Here is a 23,795-nt window from a genome sequence, read left to right on the forward strand (position 1 = left end):
TTTTCATTATATTATTATTATTATTATCATCATCATCATCATCATCATCATCATCATCATCATCATTATTATCCTTCCCACTGATCAAATTGGAAAGAGGGGATGAAATTGTGCCTCACACATCTCCCTGTTTTTACCCGATTATCCCTGCTCCCACTTCACTGTCCATCCCGAGTAAGGCATCATAAAAAGTGCGAAGAAGAGCGTTGCTTCTGCCCTTATGTCCCAGTGATGGGGTGCCAATTTTTTTACTGCCGCACTGTGGGTGTGGCTCATTTTGTGGGTGTGGCTTGAGTCATGTGACCAAGTCTTCGGAGAGGGGAGGCATACAAATCTAATAAATTATTATTATTATTAAAATTAGCTTGCTGGCCATGTGACCAGGTGGGAGCGGCTTGACAATCATGTGATGGGGTGGCTAAAAGGTCATGTGACTGGGTGGGAGCAGCTAGTCGACCACGATAAGTCTTCAAATAGGTGCTTGGACTCTTTTTCAGTTGATTAAGTCACATTATTTGAATAGCCATAAAAATGACAAATGACAGACAGCATTATTTGTGGAGGAGCACAGTAACATTTTAAAGTTTTGTACTGAACCCACAAGGTTTAGTATGATAACAGATTAGGCAAGTAGCTCAATTTTCTTTAATTGCTATAAAAGTTCAGTTCTAGATAATGATTAAAATGAAATGAAAGTGTTTATGGTTAAAAACATACTATTTAATTATTTCCTATTTTAAAAGTAATTAAGGATCATACTGAGGTACTAGAGAAGGAAAGACAATAAAAAAACTATTAAACATTCAATAAATAGTGCATAAACTTACTATCCCCCTGCATCTCTTCCCCCCACCGTGGGGGCAGCAGCCCATCACTGGGCCCACACGAGAAGAACCGATCCCGCAGTTGCGGGACACCGGTTTTTCTACCAAGCTTGGGCCTTTTCGCCTCTAAACCAGATGCAAATCAGAGCACGACGAGCACCAGGTGAAGCAAATAGCTTCACAACAGCAAGGAGTCGAAAACCAAGTCGTACCTTTCAAGGCCAAGAGATGTTCTTGCTTGGCTTGGGTCACATCCATTGTTTCAGCCACGCCGCGTGGGTCTTCCTTTCTTCAGTCCAGATCAGAAGCGAGCTGTCCCCATCACTCCCTATCCACTCTATTTTTTAAAAAAAATCCTGCTTGCTTCTGGCCTGCTACTTTTAAGTCAATAACGTTTCGCGGAAGACATCACTACCGCAATTCCTTCCGAAACTACAATTCCCGACGCGCGGTTCGCCTTCCGTAGGTTCGATTAATACATATTACAGTAGTATTTTTATTACAACATGGGTTGTCAAAACAATGCATTCTGGTAGTTGTAGTTCCGATGAACCTTGACTTTTAATTTATGGCGTTCCGTTATGGCGCGGTTCGCCTGCCGTAGGTTCGAATAGTATTTTTAGAGCAACACGGGATATCAAAACAATGCATTCTGATAGTTGTAGCTCTGCTGAACCTTGACTTTTAATTGATGGCGTTCCGTTATGGCGCGGTTCGCCTTCCGTAGGTTCGAATATTATTTTTTTAGAGCAATAGGTGTTGTCAAAACAATGCATTCTGGTAGTTGTAGTTCCGGTGAACCTTGACTTTGAATTGATGGCGTTTCTTAGCGTCCTAAGAAGAAACAGACATGCGTAGTGATAAGAAGCCAATAGGCCCAAGTTGAACGCCTTTTTTTTACGTCGCTATAGTAGGCCTCTTCAGTGACGTTTTTCGCTCATTCCTGCCCCCTCCTCCGTCTCCAGGGGGACCTCCGCTGTAGGTTTCCCTAGTAAGAGTCCGCTTTCCCTCGGGCGTTCTCCTTCCTTGTCCAAGATGGCAACATTAAGTGTAAACAAAATCGGGTCTGGCGCTGGGATGGAGGCCGGGAACAGGCACAGCCGAAGCCCGGCGGGGCCTGTTGTGAAGGTGAGGACAGTGAACCTGAGAGGGCGGGTCCTTCATTTTGGCTTCTGCAGGGACCGAGCGATGGAAAGCCGAGAGGATCCGTCCTTTTACCCCGCTGGCGCTTCTCTCCTCCCCCCCACCCCCCATCATTCCCTGAGAATCCTTGGAATGTCTCTGAGTAGATTCTCGCAGGCGGTGTTGAAGCAAAAAAAAGGGGTGGTTATAATTCCCCGCCTTGCCCATGCCAATAAATCAGATTAATTCATCTCTCCCCCCCCCTCCCATCTTGATAAAGCGAATGCTTTAAAGTAATAGAATCTCCCTCGGATGTTTTTAGATTTATATTTTCCTCCTATGTCTGGAGAGTCTCAACCATCCAGGTCATGGTTGTCTCAAAAATGCTTTTTTCAAAAGGCAGATAATTCGATTTTTTTCCCTTGAAGAAGACATTGTTCTTCGTATTTTCTTCATAGATTGAATAAGGAAAAAAGGATAAGAATTGTATCGTTTTTACATGTTGTAAGCCGCCCAAGTCCTCAGAGAGGGGCGGAATCCAAATCAATCAATCAATCAATTTTAAATGAAGTAAAAATAAAATAAAAATAAAATAAATATTCTTGCCAACTGGGGAGGGGATCCTGTGCTTTAGCCCTTCAGGAAAATGTAGTGATGGAGACAAGTAATACAATCAGCCCTTTTTGGATTGAATTATTCTTGGCATGAAATTCTTGAAAGTCTTTCCCCTCGCAAGTGTAGTAAATATAGTCCTCCTCTAAAGTCAGTGGAACTATGAATATATGAAGAGAGGAAATTTCCTTAGTAAATTGAGATTTTTCTCTGTATAGAATAACAATAATTAAAACCTAGGTATTATTCCACTCCAAAAGGCAGTAGATTTTAATCTCTCTTTTTAAAAAAGAGGTCTCTTAGGATGTTCTTTTAGGTGAAAGGAAAAGTGAACTGAGACTAGTAATTGCAATTCTATACTGTTTTATCTGGGACTAAGCCCCCTGTAAAATTGCTCTGAAAAGACATGGATTCTCAGTGTAAGGTTGTTGAAAAAATGGTTGAACAAAATCTGCTGATCTGATATGCTCTAGGACGTGAGATGTAAACTCGTAGCATCCAGCCTGATTGGTGCACAGAATGATTGTTGCAGGTTGAGATTGAATTATATCAGCTAAACCTAGAGGAAATTGGTGATGTCTTCATTTCCCACTCTTAATTGCACCAGTTTAAGCCACATAGATAGCTTTAATCATTCAAAATAGAACTTTCCCCCCTTCCATTTAATTATGTCTGATTCTCTTCTGTTAATTATAGGTTTTGGAATGTGGAGTCTGTGAGGATGTATTTTCATTGCAAGGAGACAAAGTTCCCAGACTTCTTTTATGTGGTCATACTGTATGTCATGACTGTCTTACTCGACTTCCTCTCCATGGCAGAGCAGTTAGGTGTCCTTTTGACCGACAAGTTACTGAACTAGGTATGGTATTTTTAAACCTTGATATATGGTTAAGATTTTGCTGTTTTGTAAGAGTAAGTTGAACTCAACTCTTTTATTCACATTATATATATATATATTCATGTATATGTGTGTGTGTCTATATTAGCCATAAAAGCCAGTTGGGTGACTTTAGGCCAATCTGTTTACCCAAGTACCTGTGAAATCAGTTGTAAGATGAGGACTACGTGTATTCACAGGGACCATGAATATTACATCTGTCATGGCTGAACTGTGTATGAGCGGTACGCATATATGTTGAGTGGATTGTTGCCTTTGTAGGTTTTATAATGGGGTTGTATTGTTTTAATATTTGACTTATTTTATATTGTCAATCAATCAATCGATCAATCAATCATGTGCCAAGCTGAGTTATTGAAAATCCAAGCATCTTCATTTTTGTCTATTATTTGGATCAGAATGAATTAAAGTTTTAGTAAGAATCCAAGATGCTAGGCGTACAAGACTATACAAAGTATATTTGGTCCATGTTGGAAAAATATGTGATGAAGCATTGATTTCACTACTACTGATACTGGTTGTTGAGAAAGAATTGTATTTGAAACAAAGGGGATTTTGAATAGGTACTTAAGAAAATTGGTCCGAACTCTTTCTAGAAAAGTATTTCTCAACCTTGATAATTTTAAGATGTATGGACTTCAAGTCCCAAAATTTCTCAGTCAGCAATGCTAGAAAAATATATCCAGGTCTTTCTCTTGGTTTATCATTTATATTTCCTTTTTAAATTTTAAACCACCAGTTCTATTTACAGATCCAGTGGAATATTTTTTTTCTGGTAATTTTCTTGGTCTGCAGTTGCAAATCCACTTTCAATATCATTTATATAGATAAAATTTGTTTTGCATCTGTCATTAATTAGATAATGTAGAAGGAAAGAAATAATTATATAAATCACTTTTTTCTGAGCATGAAAGTCAGGAGGTTAATGAGATTGATATTCATTTGTTGATAGTTTATATTGACCTCAGTTGCCATTTCTATTATTGTTCTTTTATATTGAGTTTTTAAAACAACCATAGCCAATTAGAGTTGCTATTACAAGATTGATGACCAATTGATGTAAAGTGATTAAATAAATAAAAATACAGAGCCGTATTTCAGTGATAACATATGGTGATTTCTGGCTTTTCCCCCCAACTAGGTGATTCTGGTGTATGGGGATTAAAAAAAAACTTTGCTCTGTTGGAACTCCTGGAGCGATTGCAGAATGGATTGGGTGGTCAGTGTGGAACAATTGAAGAAACTATTGGCCTATCTGGAGAGGTAATAATAATAATAATAGTTCATTTTATTTATTTTATTGTCACATTCAGAGGGATGTATTCTGGTTCCTTGATTTATTTATTTATTTGCTTTGTTGATTGATTGATTATGTGCAATCATGTCAATGTCAGTCCTACATAGAGTTTCTCCAGGTGGATCCCTCCCAAACTGACCTTTCAATAGTTCACTCAATGCCACTGTTATTGAACCCATTCATGTGACTGTTTGTCATCCTCTTTTCCTCTTTCCTTCTGCTTTGTTATTGGCTTTTGCCCAATGTGACCAAAATATTCTTGCTTGCTGCTTCTTTTTCTATTAGCAGCCCATCCTAAAAGGTGCACAATAACTACTGTATCATCTACCTTACAATTCCATTGTCAGTTTAAATGGTTAGGAATTCAGAAATGGCTATTTGCTATTGTTAATAATATACAGATAGTCCCTGACTTACAATGGCAATTGTAACTGTAATTTCTATCACTAAGTGATGTGGTCGTAAAATGCAACTGCATTGCTAAGTAATGGCAATCCTTTCAGTCCCTGTCCCCATCATTAGTTAAATCCCCTGGTCATTAGCTGAGGCAACTCCCCACAACCAAAGTCAGTGGGGAAGCTTGCAGGAAATTGAAAATCTTAGGCCTGCAGGTAAGTAATTCCTTCAGGGTGAGGGAAGAGGCCAGGATTTGTGGGGAGAGTATGTATGGATCCAAGGAGGTACACAAGGGGCTTGTGTCAGGGAAGGGGTGTAGAAGAGTGCATAAGAGGTACAGTTTGAGAAAAGTGCATGAGGGTGCAAGATTGGTGTGCATCAGGAATGTGATGAAGTGGCTGTAGAGCAAAGAGTATTTGTGACCAAGTTGAAATACAATATATTGGAAAATTCACAAGGTATGCCTTATGTTAGGCAAAGGCAATGTTCTAGCAGAGGTCCTATATAAAAGTGTTAAAATATAGTTGCAGTAATTTATTCTTTAGCTATATTTCCCTCAGAATAGATTAATGTAATATATTTTAATTGTGTCGATTTGAATCTATCTCAGAAACACTAGCTAATGCAAAATCTACCTGTCAGAAATTGTGACTATCTTGCATCCATTTAATATCAGCCACTTTAGCTTCTAATTTCATTTCAAGAATGATGTCAAAATACAGCAAAGTACCGTTGAATAGCATTGTGGGAGAAGTGGCTCTCCATATGTTCCTTAGTTACTATACTGCTCAAAAAAATAAAGGCAACACTCAAATAACACATCCTAGATCTGAATGAATGAAATATTCTCATTGAATACTTTGTTCTGTACAGAGCTGAGTGTGCACAGCAGCGGGTGAAATTGATTGTCAATCAGTGTTGCTTCCTAAGTGGCCAGTTCGATTTCACAGAAGCTTGATTTACTTGGACTTATATTGTGTTGTTTAAGTGTTCCCTTTACTTTTTTGAGCAGTGTATTTTAGCAGCCCTATTCCCTGCCATCAATGGTGAGAAATTCTGAGTACTGTAGTTGAGCAAAATTTGGATGATCACAAATTCTTTAACCATTTTTAATTGGATAAATGGCTTTGGAGCTACATTTTGCAAACAAGGCAATCCTGCTTATATTTCTTAAATTAATATAAAGTGCTGTACTCCAAGGGTCCCAACCATTAAGGCCATTGACACTGGGCTGCAGCATGCCAGAAATTGGGCTGTGCAAACAAGCGAAGCCCCATCCTCAGGATGCAGGCAGTACATGAAACCATGCCCCCTGTAGTCCATGGAAAAATTACTCTCCATGAACCAGTCCTTTGTGCCCAAAAAGTTGAGGACTACTGCTTTACTCTTATTTGGTTGTTAGAACAGCTAGATTGGTGAGAATGAAGAACAGGATTTTTTTTTTAGTAATGTTCTCTCAGTTTCTTTCTCTCTGCCTCTGTCTACATATAATAAATGTGGTACAGATCTTTAAGAAAGTTTTTGAAAAACAAATTAAGACCTGGACTTTTCTTAACTATATTTGTAGGGATTTATCTAAAAAAGGTAATATAAATAAAATCACTGTTCTTTTCTTTATTTTTAGTGCATCATCCGATGTGACGAAGATGACACTCATCTGGCTTCTGTGTATTGCACTGTTTGTGCTACTCACTTGTGTACAGACTGTTCCCACCTTACACATTCTACAAAGACACTAGCAAAACACAGGCGTGTGCCACTTGCTGATAAGCCACATGAAAAGACGATGTGTTCTCAGCACCAAGTGCATGCCATTGAATTTGTGTGCTTGGAAGAAGGTTGTCAGGCCAGCCCTCTTATGTGTTGTGTTTGCAAAGAATATGGAAAACACCAGGGTCATAAAGTAGGTTTCATTCTTGATTTCCATCTGTGCTAATAGCAATAGCACTTATATACTGTTTCACAATGCTTTACAGACCTCTCTAAAGGCTGTTTTCAGAGTCAGAATATTACCCCCAATAATCTGGGTCCTCATTTTACCCACCTCAGAAGGATGGAAGGCTTGAGTCAACCTTGAGCCAATGAGAATAATTGCAGAACGGCTGGTAGCCGGCAGACAGCAGAAGTAGCCTGCAGTACTGCATTCTAACCACTGCATCACCATGGCGCTTAATACATGACTGACTGAGTGGGTAATATATATATGCATTCCAATAACATCACTTTAAAGTTGTTTGTCTGCAGTAATATGGTAGGATATCTGTGCAAGAGTATTTGTAATTTTATTGGAAGTGCTGTTTGTATACAGTGCTTATCTTGTTACTCTCAGTCATATTTTAAAAGCAACCAATCTGTATAAAATAGTTCTTTTAAAAGCTTCAATCAAAATCAGACAACTTTTAGAAAAGTAAATTTATTCTTTAAATTTACCATCTCTGTTTTTATTATTTTCAATCCAATGAGATATTGGAAATAATTTATGAAAAAGGTGTTGAGATTCTTTCTGTCTGTTGATAGGATCACACTCCAAAAAACTGAATGAAAGGGGAGCATATTTGGTGTGGGAGATAAAAACAACAAATGATTGAATTGGGAAATTCAGAAAAAAATTACAGAAGGCATTTTCCCAATGCAGCTGTTCAGGAAAGTCAGTTGGGTGGCAGCTTGAAATGTCTCTGCCTGTTCCATTATAAGCCCTCTCTTCATCCTTCATAATCTAGAGTGGAAGATATACAACTCCTCCTGTGCTTCAGTGTGTCCACATGCCCCAAAATGTAGCTACAATACAAAGGGAGAACAAAAACAATCAAATATAGAATATCACTAAACTAAAGATACAGACTCCTGATGCTGTTAAAGAATTTAGAAAATACACTTTGCCATATCTCTTGCATTCTATGTTTTTGTAAGCAAAACAGTTTTATAATAAACGGTGACAAATAGAATGCAGATCAGAAGAATTTCAGGAAAGGATGTTCATTGCTTTGTTTGTTTGTTTTTCCTTTAGCACAGTATTTTGGAACCAGAAGCAAATCAGATCCGTGCTTCCATTTTAGATATGGCTCACTGCATAAGAACTTTCACAGAAGAAATCTCAGATTATTCTCGGAAACTAGATGGAATTGTACAACAAATAGAGGGAGGAGAACAGCTCTTTGAAGATGGTATAGGAATGACCCATACAGAACATGTAAGCAATTTTGTAATTTCTTCAATGTATGCATAATCTTTATTATAAATTCATTTCCTAATTTTAGATTTCTTTTGGCAGTACTGATATGCTACAGTAGTTACATGATTTATGGACTTTGTTGTGCCCCCTTCCAGTAAATAAATTAACAATAACTATGGCAGACACCCAAAAAGCTGATAAAGTTCTTAACAGGAACTTTTATCTGTAGGATAAAACAGGTGTCAAGAGCATTAAGGAGACAATTGATTATGGAGAATTTGAAAACATAATGAAAAAATATCTGGGATGCAGAGAACTTTAAATCTAGGGCAAAGGCACATTCATTGGGATTTTCATTCATTTCTTTAAATAAACTTTAAAAAAAATATTTTGTGTAAATAAATGGCAGAAAACTTTTTTTTCTGATTTTACTCGGTGCTCTAATGTTTCAGCATTTTTAACATTGGAGATACAATACATTGTGACATCTGAAAGTCATGTATTTTTATTTTTTTGTACAGTAATACTAAAAACCTGCTGCTCTTAGTCTTTTATTCTTTCCTCCAAATAATGCAGGATTGTCACATATTAAAAATGAATATTCTCTGTAGCAAGTGATGACATATATGGTTGACCTTATACTACAGAGAAGTACTATTCAAGACAAAAATTGCTTTAGCAGGCACAGTGGTTAAAATGGAGTACTGTAGGCTACTTCTGCTGACTGCCGGCTGACTGCTCAAGGTTGACTCAGCCTTCCATCCTTCCGAGGTGGGTAAAATGAGGACCCAAATCATTGGGGGCAATAAGCTGACTCTGTAAACCTCTTAGAGAGGGCTGTACAGCACTATGAAGCGCTATATAAATCTAAGTGCTATTATTAGTAGTATAATAGTAATGTCTCTGCAGCCTTTCTGTTTCATTTTATAATCTCACTTCAGGTTCCCGGTACCGCAGAGAATGCTCGATCATGTATCAGAGCCTATTTTTCTGACCTTCACGAGACTCTTTGCCGCCAAGAAGAAATGGCACTTAGTGTGGTAGATGCACATGTGCGAGAAAAATTGATCTGGCTTAGGCAACAGCAAGAAGATATGACCATCCTGTTATCACAAGTTTCAACAGCATGTCTTCACTGTGAAAAGACTTTACAGCAGGTAGGGAGTCAATAGCATAATCAAAATCAATATTGGGACAGGTATGGATATAGCTTGAAATGCCAACTCTCAAATACCAATACTGTATCGTACAATTTGTAAATAATAAATATTGGACAAATTGCATTCAGTTATAGATTTTGTTATTGAATTATAACTTGGCTTTACTGAAAATACTGACTTCATAAATAGCAATAGGTAAAAGTGTTTTTGGAGGGTATTGAACTTTATTATTAAAATATATAATTATTAAACAAAATTTAAATACCATTGTGTCCCAACTGTATAAAAGAAGTAAATTAGAATTTAATGATTTGGTTTTCTGTTTAGCCTTTTAGAAATTAGTTAAAAACATTTTGAATATTGATAAGTAATTTATATAACTTGTTTTCTTATTTCTAGTATAGTGTTGCTCTGATTCAAAGAGAAAAAGTTTTTATGAGCAAAGTACTACTATCTTTGTAGTTTTTTTATATTAATGTATTATGAAACAGTTGTATTTATTTCTGTTGCAAAATTATTTTAATCTAAATCTACTAGCGTTGAAGTTCTATTGTAATATGCTTTTCTTAGCCAACTTTGGAGTGACATACAGATCCTTTTTTACTTTGTTGCAGTAATTTAATCCATCAGAAAAATGATAAAAATATACAACAGCATTAAATAATCAAATTAATATCAAAATTAATAAGTATAGCTGTGAGTTATATGACTGATGATATATAGAAAGAAGGGAGGAAGAACTACATATATTATAAGAAAAGCAATTTCAAAATTTTAGTGTGGCTTGCAAGTCTTTTTGACAAAGAGGCCACGAAGAAAAGACTGATTCAGATGTTGACAAATAATGCATATCAGTAATCTGTTGCTGCAGATCATGACAGATCTCTCCTACACAGTATAAGTTCCATGTTATATTAAGCCATAAAATAAAATGGGGAAGAGTTGTATGTTCAGGGATGGACAATATTTCAAAAATTGAGAGTCTACCTTCCAGAGGCCATTTGATCACCTGTTGATTGTGATTGACATCTCATGATCACAACAGTGGATTACTGCAATGCTCTTTTTAAGGAGCATTTGAATAACTATTCAGAAATTGTAGTTAATGAAAAATGCAGCAGCCTGCACAGGTGGATGAGAGCCACTGCAGCCATTTAATACTTGAATTGTGACTGCTGCATCGACCTGTGATAGATTTATAGGAAGAATTCAAAGTGGCCTTTCAAGAACTCTGTATTTTGGTTTCCAGATGTCCCCCTCTCTCAAGGGACCTGATTTGTTTTATACACCTTGGTTCTAAGTTACTTAGTTACCAGCATGTGGGAAGTAAGACTAGCATGGGACCAGAAGCCATGTTTTTCTGTGGAGATATTTTGTGCAATACCATCCCACCAGAGATTTGATCAGTATTTAACTTGGAATGTTATGTAAGGCTGTGAAGTCAGAATTCTTTCGTAGGACTTTTGAAATGTGATTATGATTGTTATTAAATTGGCTTTAGTACTGGATTGCATTTTTATTGATGTTCCTGTGGGGTGGGGGGGGGGTTACTGATCAGTAATTTGCAGTTTTATTGAATATCATTTTAATTGCATTGTAAGCCACCTGTTCTATTTTTTTCACTTCTCCTTCATCATCATCTCCTTACCACAATGAGCAAAAATGAGTTTTCCACTTATTTTAGGCGGGGTTGGGAAAGGAATGCAACTCAGACTTAATCATTCTATTGCCAAATGTTGGCGAAATGATTTGAGGGCCTGCAGGCCAAACACAGGTACTGTGCAAGGCCTGTGAATTCACCCATGTTGGAGCAATTCCCCATTCCGTGTTATGTTGAGAACGCTGATATTTAGATGATTCTGTGCTTATTACACTAAATTTAGCTTCCCTTTTTAGGATGACTGTAGAGTTGTTTTGGCTAAACAAGAGATTACAAGGCTTTTAGAAACATTGCAGAAACAACAGCAACAATTTACAGAACTTGCAGACCACATTCAACTTGATGCTAGCATTCCAGTTACTTTTACAAAGGTATCGTTCTTTTAATCTCTAGGTTAAAGATTCAGAACATGAGTTTGTATTCTTCACCCACTTAACAATTTAGGCAACTTTGAAATTGTCTGCTGTATCATACAAGAATCTATTTGAGATAAGATGTAAACTACAATTAAAAGGTTAATTTGGTTCATGATCTGTAGCTAAAAGTGGAACCTGGAACGCTGAGTTCCATTCATTCTTCTATTTATGTTCTGTCCCAGAAAGAACAAAGAGCATATTGACTGTCGCCCTCCATGAGCCAAGTAGTTCTCAAGCTGTATTTGGCTGAACCGTTATCTGCTAATGAAAGATTGCACAGCTTTTCATTTACATAGGCCTAACAGTGGGTATATTCATGAACTTCAATAGGCATTGACCTATCTGTTTAAACCATTGCCAGGAAAGCAAAATATTAATTTGATTTCCAGAGTTGTAGTGTATCAAACATGGAATCTTCAACATTAATCGCCTTTTACAAATAATCTTTGCAACATTATATGTTACAAGTTCAGGATAGATGGCCTTTTGGGTGGAAGACTTGGTAGTAGTTGCTGGAGCATTCTTCAGGACAGCACTGAAGGAAAAGGCAATCATACACATAAATGCCAAGTTACATCTTCCTTGGTTTAGGTGCATACAAAATTCCACACTCGAGTAGGTTTTAAGAATGTTGTACTTTATCCCCTACTTAACAAATGCATTTACCTGAATAACTATCTGCCTCTGTCTGTCTGTCTGTCTGTCTGTCTGTCTGTCTGTCTGTCTGTCTGTCTGTCTGTCTGTCTGTCTGTCTATCTATCTATCTATCTATCTATCTATCTATCTATCTATCTATCTATCTATCTATCTTCACCCCACCACTACCATAGTTATATTTCAGCCTCCTTTCCCTCTCTAACAAAGATGTTAGATGTATATGGGGTCTTTTAAATCTTTAAACATTTTAAAATTGTTGGATTATTTTGATTTGTTGTTACATGTTGTGAGCCGCCCCGAGTCTTCGGAGAGGGGCGGCATACAAATCGAATAAATAATAATAATAATAATGTTAGTGCAGTTATTTTAAAATTTGTTTCTGCAGTTATTTTAAAATTTGTTTCCATCTATCACAATGTGAGCACCCCATTTCAGTGTATTTCCAAAACTACACATTTATAAAATACTGGTTAATGTTGTTATGAAACATCAAGTTGTTAAGGCCTGAGGATGTTGACAAAATATTTAAATTACTTTCTCAACCCTCAATTCCTGACTTCTGTAACAAAAGAGATAAGACATTTGGCTGACATGTAAGAATGCCTTTGAATGTTAGCTTCTAAGATGAACAAACCTCTCTCTCTCCTGTAGGACAACAGAGTACACATTGGACCAAAAATGGAGATTAGAGTGGTGACACTTGGATTAGACGGAGCAGGCAAAACTACTATTTTATTTAAACTAAAACAAGATGAGTTCATGCAACCCATTCCAACCATAGGTAGGTAACAGATATTACAAATTGTGACTTTCTTGGGTATGTTTTGTTAGGAATGTATAATTAAAGTTCTTTTTACTCTCGTAGGTTTTAATGTTGAGACGGTAGAATATAAAAACCTGAAATTCACTATCTGGGATGTAGGTGGCAAACACAAACTGAGGCCTTTATGGAAACATTATTACCTCAATACACAAGGTAAGAATACAATGCTTTGTGACTTAATTATTCAAAATTGTATTTCTGATCCAAAGGTTTTGGTAGTTAACTCCCACGGAAATTCATTTAACTTCAAAATATAAATATTTATGATGTTTATATTTATTGGTTTATAATTTCTTGGGGATTTGCAAGTCTGTAAATGAGCATGGGATTGTTGTTTAATAAATTAAAAACATATCTCACATATCCTTCACAGAAATCTATGCAAGTTACAGCAAATAACAGTAAAGGCATTTCTCTGAAAAGCAGAAACATAAAAGACAATATAGCAACAATAACAAAAATTTAAGAAAAATAATACAGTGATACCTCGTCTTACAAACGCCTCATCAAACAAACTTTTCGAGATACAAACCCGGGGTTTAATTTTTTTTTTTGCCTCTTCTTACAAACTATTTTCACCTTACAAACCCACCGCCGCCACTGGGATGCCCCGCCTCCGGACTTCCGTTGCCAGCGAGGCACCCGTTTTTGTGCTGCTGGGATTCCCCTGATGCTCCCTTCCATGGGAAACCCCACCTTCGGACTTCTGTGTTTTTGCGATGCTGCAGGGAAATCCCAGCAGGGGAATCCCAGCAGCACAAAAACGGGCACTTTGCTGACAACGGAAGTCCAGAGGTAGGGTTTCCCAGCAAGGAGAGCCTCAGCAAAATTGCAGCATCGCAAAAACACAGAAGTCCGGAGGTGGGGTTTCGAGGACTTCAGTGTTTTTGAGATGCTGCAATTTCACTGATGCTCCCTTCACTGGGAAACCCCACCTCCGGACTTCCGTTGCCAGCAAAGTGCTCGTTTTTGCGATGCTGGGATCCCCCTGTTGGGATTCCCCTGCAGCATCGCAAAACCACAGAAGTCTGGAGGTGGGGTTTCCGATGGAGGGGAGCCTCAGGGTAATCCCAGCAGCGCAAAAACGGGCGCTTCAGCTGGCAAAAAGGGGTGAATTTTGGACTTGCACGCATTAATCGCTTTTCCATTGATTCCTATGGGAAACATTGTTTCGTCTTACAAACTTTTCACCTTAAGAACCTCGTCCTGGAACCAATTAAGTTTGTAAGACAAGGTATCACTGTACACTAAAGGGCGTAAAAATTCTTCAAGAGGATAGTTTTCACTTACCATATTTTTCAGAGTATAAAATGCACCTCTTTACCCCCCCAAAAGAGGGTGAAAACTTGGGTGTGTCTTATACACCGAATGTAGCCACCCCCAGCCACCCCTACTCTTTGGTCTCTGCCTGCCAACAATTTACCTCCTTGCAGCAAACAGCAACAGAGCCTGATTAGCACAAGCCACTGATTATCTGCCTCCCAACACTCAGCTGATTGATTGAAATTGCCAGCAAGCCCATGTGCTAAAATGAAACTAAAGCTGCACGGATGCAAATTGCTGCAGGGAGGAGCAAAGGCTGAAACTGGCTATTTGTTTTTTGTTGAAAGGAGGTAAGTCAGTAACTATAAATGTCTATAGGATGTTCAAATTATTAGACTTATTTTTTAAAGGCTGCTTTATTATTGTTCTAGACAACTTAACAAAATGAAGAAGCTTTTTAAAATAAACCCTTGATCTGAAGAGGCCCAGTGCTATTGTATCTTCTTTTAAATAGCAGAGAATACTTCCCAAAAGCCACATTAATTTTAGAGATCTGTAAAGGTATAATCTGAAATGTAACAATGTCCTGTTTCGTATTAAGATAAGGCAGTTGAGTTAAATCCTGACTTAATCATGTTTGGAGTAGATCTATTTAAATAATTGGGAGGAGTTGGTGTGATTACATTTAAGAAAACTTTCTGGGATTAATATACATTTCTGCCATAATATACATTTCTCCAATTCTTTGCTATTTCTGTGGGTCAGGCACCCATGCACAGAAATACACATCAAACAGTGTATATCATCTGTGCTGTTTGCTGTTTGGCAAATTGCTGGGAGGCAGAGGTTTTTTCCCCTTGTTTTCTTCCCCAAAAACTAAGATGTGTCTTATACTCCGGTGCGTCTTATACTCTGAAAATTATGGTACTTTGGAGGGAGGAAGTAAGAGAGATCTTCATTGGAGTAAACTTTGAGAATCTACCTGCAATCACTGAAAATACTTTTCTCTAGACCCTAATCATTCAGGACATATCAGAAGGGCCTCCAAAGATGATCTTAGTAGACAGATAGTTTCACGAGGAATAAGATAGTCCTTCTTGATCTTATCTTTTATATCTTGATCTTATACCATTCAAGGCTTTGAAAATTGTTGTTAATATTTTGCATTGTTTTGAGAATTAAATTGGAATTTAGTAGCGCTGTTTCATATGTTCCTTATACGGAGTTCCTGTGAATAGATGAGCTGCAATATTTTGAACTAATTATAATATTCCAGTACTTTTATATACAGCATAATGCGAAAATCCATACAAATACACATGTCACTATGATGAAACTGTAATTAGCCATATTACAATTTCATTTACAAGTAGTTCTTGATTAACAATAGTAACTGGGTATATAACTTCCATCGCTAAGTGATGTAATTGTAAAGCATGGTATTATAAAATAACCATATTACTTAGTGTGGCAGTTGCAGCAGTCCCGGTTACTGTTGTTAAGCAAAGACTATGTGAATTGTTAAGTGAGGATTTCATGCGATCACAATTTTGTCTTTCCTGTCTGTTTCCCTATTGACGTTACTTGTAGGAAGCTGGCTAGGGAAGGTAAATTGTGATCATGTGACAGCAGAACTCTGTGAGGAACAGGTATAACTATCATTCATTCAGCACCATTGCAGATTTGGTCACTGAACAAGAGCCGTTAAATGAGGACCATCTGTAACACTTGAAACATTGGTTTGGATCCATGGTTACGTCTCCATGAATTGAAGTTTCTGCTCATGGCTGAATTGGATCCAGCAGAGCTTCCTGTATCTACTATTGCCACACAGACACAGTGGGAAATACTTATATTTTCACTGATTCTTTTATCCTCTTAGTGCTATCCTATTTGGAATAGATTTTATTGGATTATATAAGCATTAAAACCACTTGCTTGCATTTCATTTGCTGGTTCTTCAACTAATAAAGTTTACTTCTGCGTAACCCTGAAAGCTATTTCTAAAGTTTTCTGGTGCTGCATAGGAGGTTGCATTTTTTTGGGGGGGGGGGGTGGTAATATGTCAGTCTGCTTCAAGTAGACGCCAGTTTGGAAATGTGTACTAAGCCCTAGCTTTCAAGTTGAATTTAAAATTTACTCCTCCTCCTGAACTCAAAAAATATTTTTTTTAGTAGGAAGAAGCAAATTCATAACAAATATAATTGCGTAATTGTTCTTTTCCGTAGCTGTGGTCTTTGTCATTGATAGCAGCCATAGAGACAGAGTCAGTGAGGCACACAGTGAACTTGCCAAACTATTAACAGAGAAGGAGCTGCGCGATGCCTTGTTACTGATTTTTGCCAACAAGCAGGTAACATAGCCTATTGTGTTTCCCTCCCTCCGTTTTATTTCCATTGTTTTCATTTTGGCAGTATAAAATAGGAGAAAATACAGAATAAATCAAAAACTGTTGTAATTTAAATGCAATGCATTGCATAATCAATCAATCAATTAATTAGATCAAGACCCCCCCCCCACTACTAATTGTTTTGTATGACTGTGATTGAATTGGCTGACTGATGGGTTTTTAGCTGGTAGTTTTTAATTAATTAGATTTGTTTATATGCACTATTTTATATTATGTCTTGTGAGCCGCCCTGAGTCTTCGGAGAAGGGCGGCATACAAATCTAATAAATAATAAATGATAATAATAATAATCAAACAATCAAAATAAAATAAGTATTAGATTATTCTATTAAAAATAATAACCTTTGGCCACAATTATTTTGTCTGCAGCTTTCATTCAAAACTCAGTTTTCACTATCATTTCTTCTCTCCCAGAGTGGCTAAATGGGATGCGATCTGTGAGGAAGATGACTTTCTATTTTCCTTCTTTCTCTTTCTTCAGTCCATCAGAAGATGGATTGAGCAAAATAATTCTTGGGTAGGGCAGAACAAAAAGGAAATTCTGTCTGTCGCCATTCACTGAATACCAAGTCAGTCCTCCAAAGTGCTGGTCTTTAAGTTAACTTACTGTAGATTATCAATAAACCACGATAAAGGCTGATATGAACGTATATTAGCCCATAATTTAGTAGAGCTAAAATTTTGCTTTTTAACATTCGTTTTTTTGGCCTACCCTTTTGTAGTTATCTGTGTCTGTTTTCTGACGTTGTTTATTTTTCCACTTCTTTCTACAAATGGATGGAACCTAAAACAGGATCCTTAGTTGAATGTTGATTGGAAGGATCTCTCCCTTGGGAAGAATCCTGATATATATCAGTTACAGAAACAATTTAAATGATATGTGGTGTTTCTATCTCTCTTCCAAGAGTTGTAGGTTGGCTGGGCTAAACATCTCTTATTCTTATAAATTTATAGCATTATTGTTATAATAAAGTTGTGGCCTGTCTTTTTTCTCCTTCTCAGTATCCTAAATGCATCTCCTCTCCCTATTATGCTACAGGTCCAAACTGTAAAAAACCCCATCATATTCTTAAATAAGAACATTTACTTTTACACTATTATCTGTCTGCATATTAATGCTGTTCTCTTTACAGGATGTGCCAGGGGCACTTTCAGTAGAAGAAATCACAGAATTACTGAATCTCCACAAACTTTGCTGTGGTCGTAGCTGGTACATTCAAGGCTGTGATGCCCGAAGTGGCATGGGACTTTACGAAGGACTGGATTGGCTTTCAAGGCACCTGGTGGCTGCAGGTGTATTGGATGTGGCTTAAGAGAGCCAGTAAGCATAAAGATCAGTTGTTTATTTATGTGAATTAATATGGTCAGATATGAATTTCATCTAAACCTGTTACTCCTTAAAAACATTTTGTTGGAATGCTAGACTGAAGCACAGTGTAGGTATAACTTGTGTAAATTCCAGTAACCAAGATAAAGTGATCTAATGTATTTGTGGGAAAGGTGCCTTAATTTCTTTTAAAGAAATTTGAACTGAGGATCTTCAGCCTTCCCTATTAAATATTCTTCTCTCAGGATTTAGCATCTATTTAATTTCACTTCTTTCAGTGATGGCCTTGATATATTCACTTGTTCTCTCAGATTTAGGTGCATGTATAATCATTATTTCACATTACCAACATAGTTTACCATATATTAAAGTGAAGCAGGAACTGATTGCACAAATGCTTGGTTCTGGTTAATAGCTCTTGCTCTTAAAATTCAAGCCCATATCTATACTAGTATACAGTATAGTATACACAAATATATAATAATAGTTTTTCACTTCCTGCTATACCCTTACTATTGCTTTTATGTTTTTCCTTTGTTCTTATTTTACTCAGTTTGGATGCTGCTTTTGAAGAAACCCTTCTCTGATATTAAATAATTACATTTGTGCACATATCATTTAGGTAAAATTTCCTATAAGCATAGGATTTGTTTTGTATTTTGGAAAAACTGTTGTGCTAATCAGAGACTAATTTATTACTGTTATTATTCTGCAACTGCGGCTTACGAAGTATATATTAAGGCTGCCTCTAAAATAGCATTAATACGACACATGTTCGTGTTAATTTTTATATACATTTAGAAATTTCTAACATACAAATATTCTATCCATTCAGAGTTAAGAAAGCATTAAGTATAATATCTGACAGATTTGAAGTTATTCTATGACCTGTTCATAAATATATTGAGTGCTTTAATTGCACATGATCTGATGATTTCTTTAACTTCTTGAAAACATATACACTATTTAATTGTGGTTAATTTTTCATGCGCACACTGCTTGTTATTGGTGTTCAATAAATTATAGGCAGCCTTGAAAATGCAGAAATAAGTAACAGTAGTGAAATAGGATGTCCACTTATATAGTTGAGATGAGAAGTTTAAAAAGCAATATTGCAGTTTGTAGCAAAAATGGAAGAATCAGCAAACCATTTATTCAACTCTAGAAGGGTCAGGAAATTTTTGTCCAGGAAGAAAAATGCATTCTAATAAAAATGGAGAGAAAAATGAAGGAAGTCTCTTGAATATTAAAATGATAGGATCAGCATTTCTCAATTTAAATTATTTACAAAGCTGTCAAAGTTACAAACATTCTCGCTGTGAATTGTGGGAAATGTACCAGCCCATCCAAATATCATCAGCTTAGATAAAAAGTGTCCTGATTGCTTTATTTTCTTTTTCCATTTTATGTAGACTGTTTCCGCAACATGTCTTTCTTGCTTTATTCTGTCTTCACATTATTTTTCACCAAAATTCTCTGTAGGAGTTGGATTTTTACACCTTTGACAGATTTCTGTTTCTTAAATTTCTTTGTCATTAAAGCTCACGAAAAGCTTTTCTTATCTCAGTTGGGATGTTGTTGAGAGTAAAAAAAGAGCACTGCCTTACAGAAAAGCTACCAGTGGCAGATATTATTTCAAATTATGTAACAAACATTTTAGAATTTGCCACTATCAGTATTTGCTTAAATTGGTACATGAAAACCAAACTTTCTTTAAAAGACCACGCCTTTGTCTTAACATCTTGGCATTTTTTAAATTGAGATTGCATCTTAGAAACTCTTCTCATTTCCTTGCCATCTTAATCCTTATCAGAATTTGGGAATTGTTAGGCTTTACAGTTCATTCTAATCTGATGATACATGACTATGTCCCTCTACCCTTTAAGATCAGGTTTAGCTTCTCTTTAATATTCAAAATCTGATTTATGAGGAAATCCTGGAAAGTTGAAGATCCTTTAGTTACCATATATATGAATGACATGGAAGCACACTATCTCCCTAGTGCCACAGACTGCACATTTGTTTCCACTTTAATTTGAACTGAGATTTGCTTTCAGATTTTTTAAAATGTGATTCTATAATTTTTCATTTCCCCCCCTTGATATTAGTTGGCTTATTGAAGGGGAAAGTTCTATGAATTGGTAATTTTGATGTTTGTTTAATTCTTTGACTATGTTTTATTGTAATACACATTCTAGGGGGCATGCTTTACCATAGTTAATAATTTCATGTTAATACTTCAATTCATTCATTTTAACTAAATTTTAAGATAAAGTTTGCTTGATAAAATAACTAGAGTAGCCTAGTTCTACACTGAACATTTTGATAATTTTCGGAGAAATCTAGGATTGCATATTTGTAATTCCTGCTAATTTTCTTGGAGAGATTCTAGTTTGTACATAAGTAAACTTTCAGATTCAGAATTCTGATTGAGTGCTGCAACCCGTAGTTCTGTCTTCTAAGACTGCAAAGGGTGAAGCTATAGCTATAGTAAGAAGCAGAATTTCCTTAACTCCTTAAGAATGTTTCTTACCAAAGCAAAAGTTCAAATAAAGTCCAGTGACAATTAAAACAGGATTTAGATAGCAAATATCTAAACATGCTCCATCATCAATAAAAGGCCTGTTTATCTCATTAAAAATGGAACTGCAAAGGAGTCCAAAATCTGCGTTGATGATTGGAAGTATGTGGCAGAACTAGAAAAAACAATTAGCAGTATTGATAATCTGCCAGAGTAAGAACCCCAAGGAAGATGAAACTAAGAATTCCTTCTTGCCCTATTCATTGAATACATAAAAAGGTCAGAACCTGCTGCCATACATGAAGTTAATTCAGATTGCAAAAGGAGGCATTGTTACTTCTCTCTACTGTGATTGCCTTGAGATTTTGCTACTTACTTCAGTAGTGCATGAGCTGCAGTCAGTGAAGGATCAGCCCAGAATTTGGATGCCCAGTTTTAAGATCCTTATTGAATGGTATTCCAAAGTCTGCAGACTGTAAGTAATGGAAGTTGGAGTCATTTACAACCCAGTCCTGGCTCTATGCTGTGGCTTTCTCCTACTTCCCTATTAATACAGTACTATTGGCACAAAGTGTGCCTTCCTCTTCAAAATATAATTGAAGTGATTGAATCATGTTGTTATACAGCGCAAGCATAGGTCTGTGTATTGTGCTGCTTAATACTAAATAATTTTCAGAATCATAATTTTATGATCAGCTTAATGAAATATCAGTTAATCTTTAAAACATAATCATTTCTAAAACAAGGATAGTGAAAAATCTTTTAAACTGTAGCCATCAAGGGTTTTTTTTTCATATTGTGTTGTAGTAAATATTGCTGCATATAATTGTCTTTAAACTAAAAAAAATGCTACCTATTTGAGATAAAATATTTGCTATTGGTTCTCTCCCTTTGGGGGATATGTTTGGATCACAGGCATGTTTCAGCCTTCTGTAGTATTTATGCATTAATGGAAACCTTTAATGTATTAAAATTGGCTATAGACACTACCAAAGCAACTATATAAATAGGGGTTATTTGTCACAAACATTTCTTATCTGCTTTAACTCCTGTCAAGATACACTGCAAGTTTAGATGTCTTTAAGAGCTAAATTGTAGGTGCAGAGCCTGTGTCTGTGAAGTAATTTGAAAGGTTTTACTATATTTTAGTGAGGTCAGACTTCTGCTACTGTATTGCTTGCTTTTATTTCATTTTAATGCTGTTAGACTGCATGATACCACTTGATATATTGCTATTCAAAAGGCGGAATGTAAATTGTTTTATCAATGGCTTTAAATGCTATCGCTTGCTTCATGTAAGACTCAGATGGTGTGGATTTTAGGAGAATGTGTAGAAATATTTGTTGGTTGATATTGACAAAATTGAGCTCTGCTGAAAATATAGTGTACTTGTATAAAAGTATTATTTAACTGAAACTCACAAACGTTACTGTGAATATAACTATTACAGTTGTCTGAATTCACGTTTTACCATATTTAGCATCTTGTTTGTATTGTACATAACTTGTTCAAGCAGAATTTAAAACTTGTTTCATACATCATTGACCTTTAATTTTCTTTAGTGTACTAATGAGTGCAAGTTTTTAAAACTGTTTTAGCTGCAAATAAATTTTTAAGAGCTTCATATAAATTGTTTTAAGAGCAGATTGTATTTCATTAAAGATATCTTTGTAAGATAATGATACAGTTGAATTTTGATTAAATGCAGTGTTCAATGAAAAGAAAGGTATCATATGGTATCACATATAAAAATAATACCATATGCAACAATACCGAGTTACACTGTAGCTTATAACTTTATTTTCTAATTACAAACAGGAATAGGTCAAATGAAGAGGATTCATTGCATAAAAATATCCATCTTCTGAACCTGTAATACATGTAAAATAGCTTACAAAAATAAATATTTAACAGTTGTGATAGTGAATCATAGTAATAAAATTATTTCACCCAAACTGTTTCTTTTTTGAAGCTTATTGTTATCAAAAATGTGAATCTTTCTCTGTGTGGTTGAACTAATACTTGAATTATACACACACACACATTCACACACAGAGCTCAAAAAAATAAAGGGAACACTCAAATAACATATCCTACATCTGAATGAATGAAATATTCTCATTGAATACTTTGTTCTGTACAAAGTTGGATGTGCTGACAACAAAATGAAATTGATTGTGAATCAATGTTGCTTTCTAAGTGGACAGTTTGGTTTCACAGAAGTTTGATTTACTTGGAATTATATTCTGCTGTTTAAGCGTTCTCTTTATTTTTTTGAGCAGTATACACACACATACACACACACCAAAAGCGGGCGGGCTGATAGTCGGATAGCCGAAAATGTTGGATAATCCAGACTCTACTGTATGTGGCCTTGACCTGATTCAAAATCAAGGCAGGAGAAAAATAAGTCTCCAGAGGTTCTGGGATAAAGCAATTCAGGATACAAACTAAAGATGAATCCCACTCTCTGCACACTTATGACATGTATTTTCAGAGACTGCTTAGGCTTCTTCCCCCTGAGCTGTCCAGTAGTTTTGCAAAGCGGGAAGCCGGAACATAGATAAGGGAGGCAACAGGGCTCTGGAGCAGGGTTTGCGGGCATCGATCTCTGCCTGCTTCTTTCTTTCCCTTGCCATCCGTCATCCAGAAGCTTTCTTCTCCATAGCAACTCAATGTGTGTGCGTGTATGGAAGAGAGATCGAAAGAGAGTGCTAAAGTACTTGTTTTATAGTCACTAGCTCTGGTTTGTTGGAAAGTTAGTTTTCATGTCCTCATCAAAAGAAATTACAATTTGAAACACACACACACACCTTAACTTGGAAAAGGAGCTGCAGTGGTTGCTTGTTAGTTTCCAAGTCCTGTAAGTGGATTTACGATTGAAGGAGAGGGACAGAGCAAGAGAAACGGAATGAAGAGGCTTGTTAAATTAGGGGCAGGAGAAGGAATGGGGCATATGGGGCGCTTCCTTACTCTCGGCAGTGGGAGAGGTCTATCTAATTTAACAATTCTCTTTGTGTGTGTGTGTGTTAAATTAGTTTATTTAATGTGTGTTAACAACCACAATCCGTTCCCGAAGGTTGGTTGTTAACCAAAATGGTCGTTTTCCGAAACAATTTTCCCCATAGGAAATAATGGAAATGGATTTAATTGGTTCCCAGCCTTTATTTCTTATGTGTAGAATTGAAAATTGAGGATTTTTTCTGCCACCACATTGTCCCTCATTTCCCCCCCTCT

The 23,795-nt window shown here is 36.4% G+C and overlaps 2 protein-coding genes across 7 annotated transcripts in view; one reads left to right on the top strand and one right to left on the bottom strand.

Annotated features, from left to right (window-relative positions):
• The window catches only part of TRAPPC13 (trafficking protein particle complex subunit 13), a 39,153-nt gene extending 37,759 nt beyond the window's left edge, over positions 1–1,394 (bottom strand). Inside the window, exon 1 of one of the 6 annotated variants that reach the window (XM_070743278.1) lies at positions 1,037–1,394. In XM_070743278.1, the coding sequence (XP_070599379.1) occupies positions 1,037–1,082 (46 nt within the window). In that variant the 5' untranslated portion in view covers positions 1,083–1,394. Of the gene's footprint in view, positions 1–827; positions 963–1,036 lie in introns of those variants that run through there. The other 5 variants (XM_070743277.1, XM_070743279.1, XM_070743280.1 and 2 more) reach the window with 5 other exon arrangements.
• Positions 1,395–1,769: 375 nt separating this feature from the next.
• On the top strand, positions 1,770–22,513 carry TRIM23 (tripartite motif containing 23). Its single transcript, XM_070743276.1, has 11 exons — positions 1,770–1,952; positions 3,255–3,417; positions 4,598–4,719; positions 6,774–7,052; positions 8,157–8,339; positions 9,263–9,478; positions 11,378–11,512; positions 12,866–12,995; positions 13,080–13,190; positions 16,529–16,653; positions 17,844–22,513. The coding sequence occupies exons 1-11, from the start codon at positions 1,860–1,862 to the stop codon at positions 18,021–18,023; spliced, it is 1,737 nt and encodes a 578-aa protein (XP_070599377.1). The 5' UTR covers positions 1,770–1,859; the 3' UTR covers positions 18,024–22,513.
• The last annotated feature ends 1,282 nt before the right edge of the window (positions 22,514–23,795 follow it).

This window comes from Erythrolamprus reginae, chromosome 2 (assembly GCF_031021105.1).
Source record: "Erythrolamprus reginae isolate rEryReg1 chromosome 2, rEryReg1.hap1, whole genome shotgun sequence".
Lineage (NCBI taxonomy): Eukaryota > Metazoa > Chordata > Lepidosauria > Squamata > Dipsadidae > Erythrolamprus > Erythrolamprus reginae.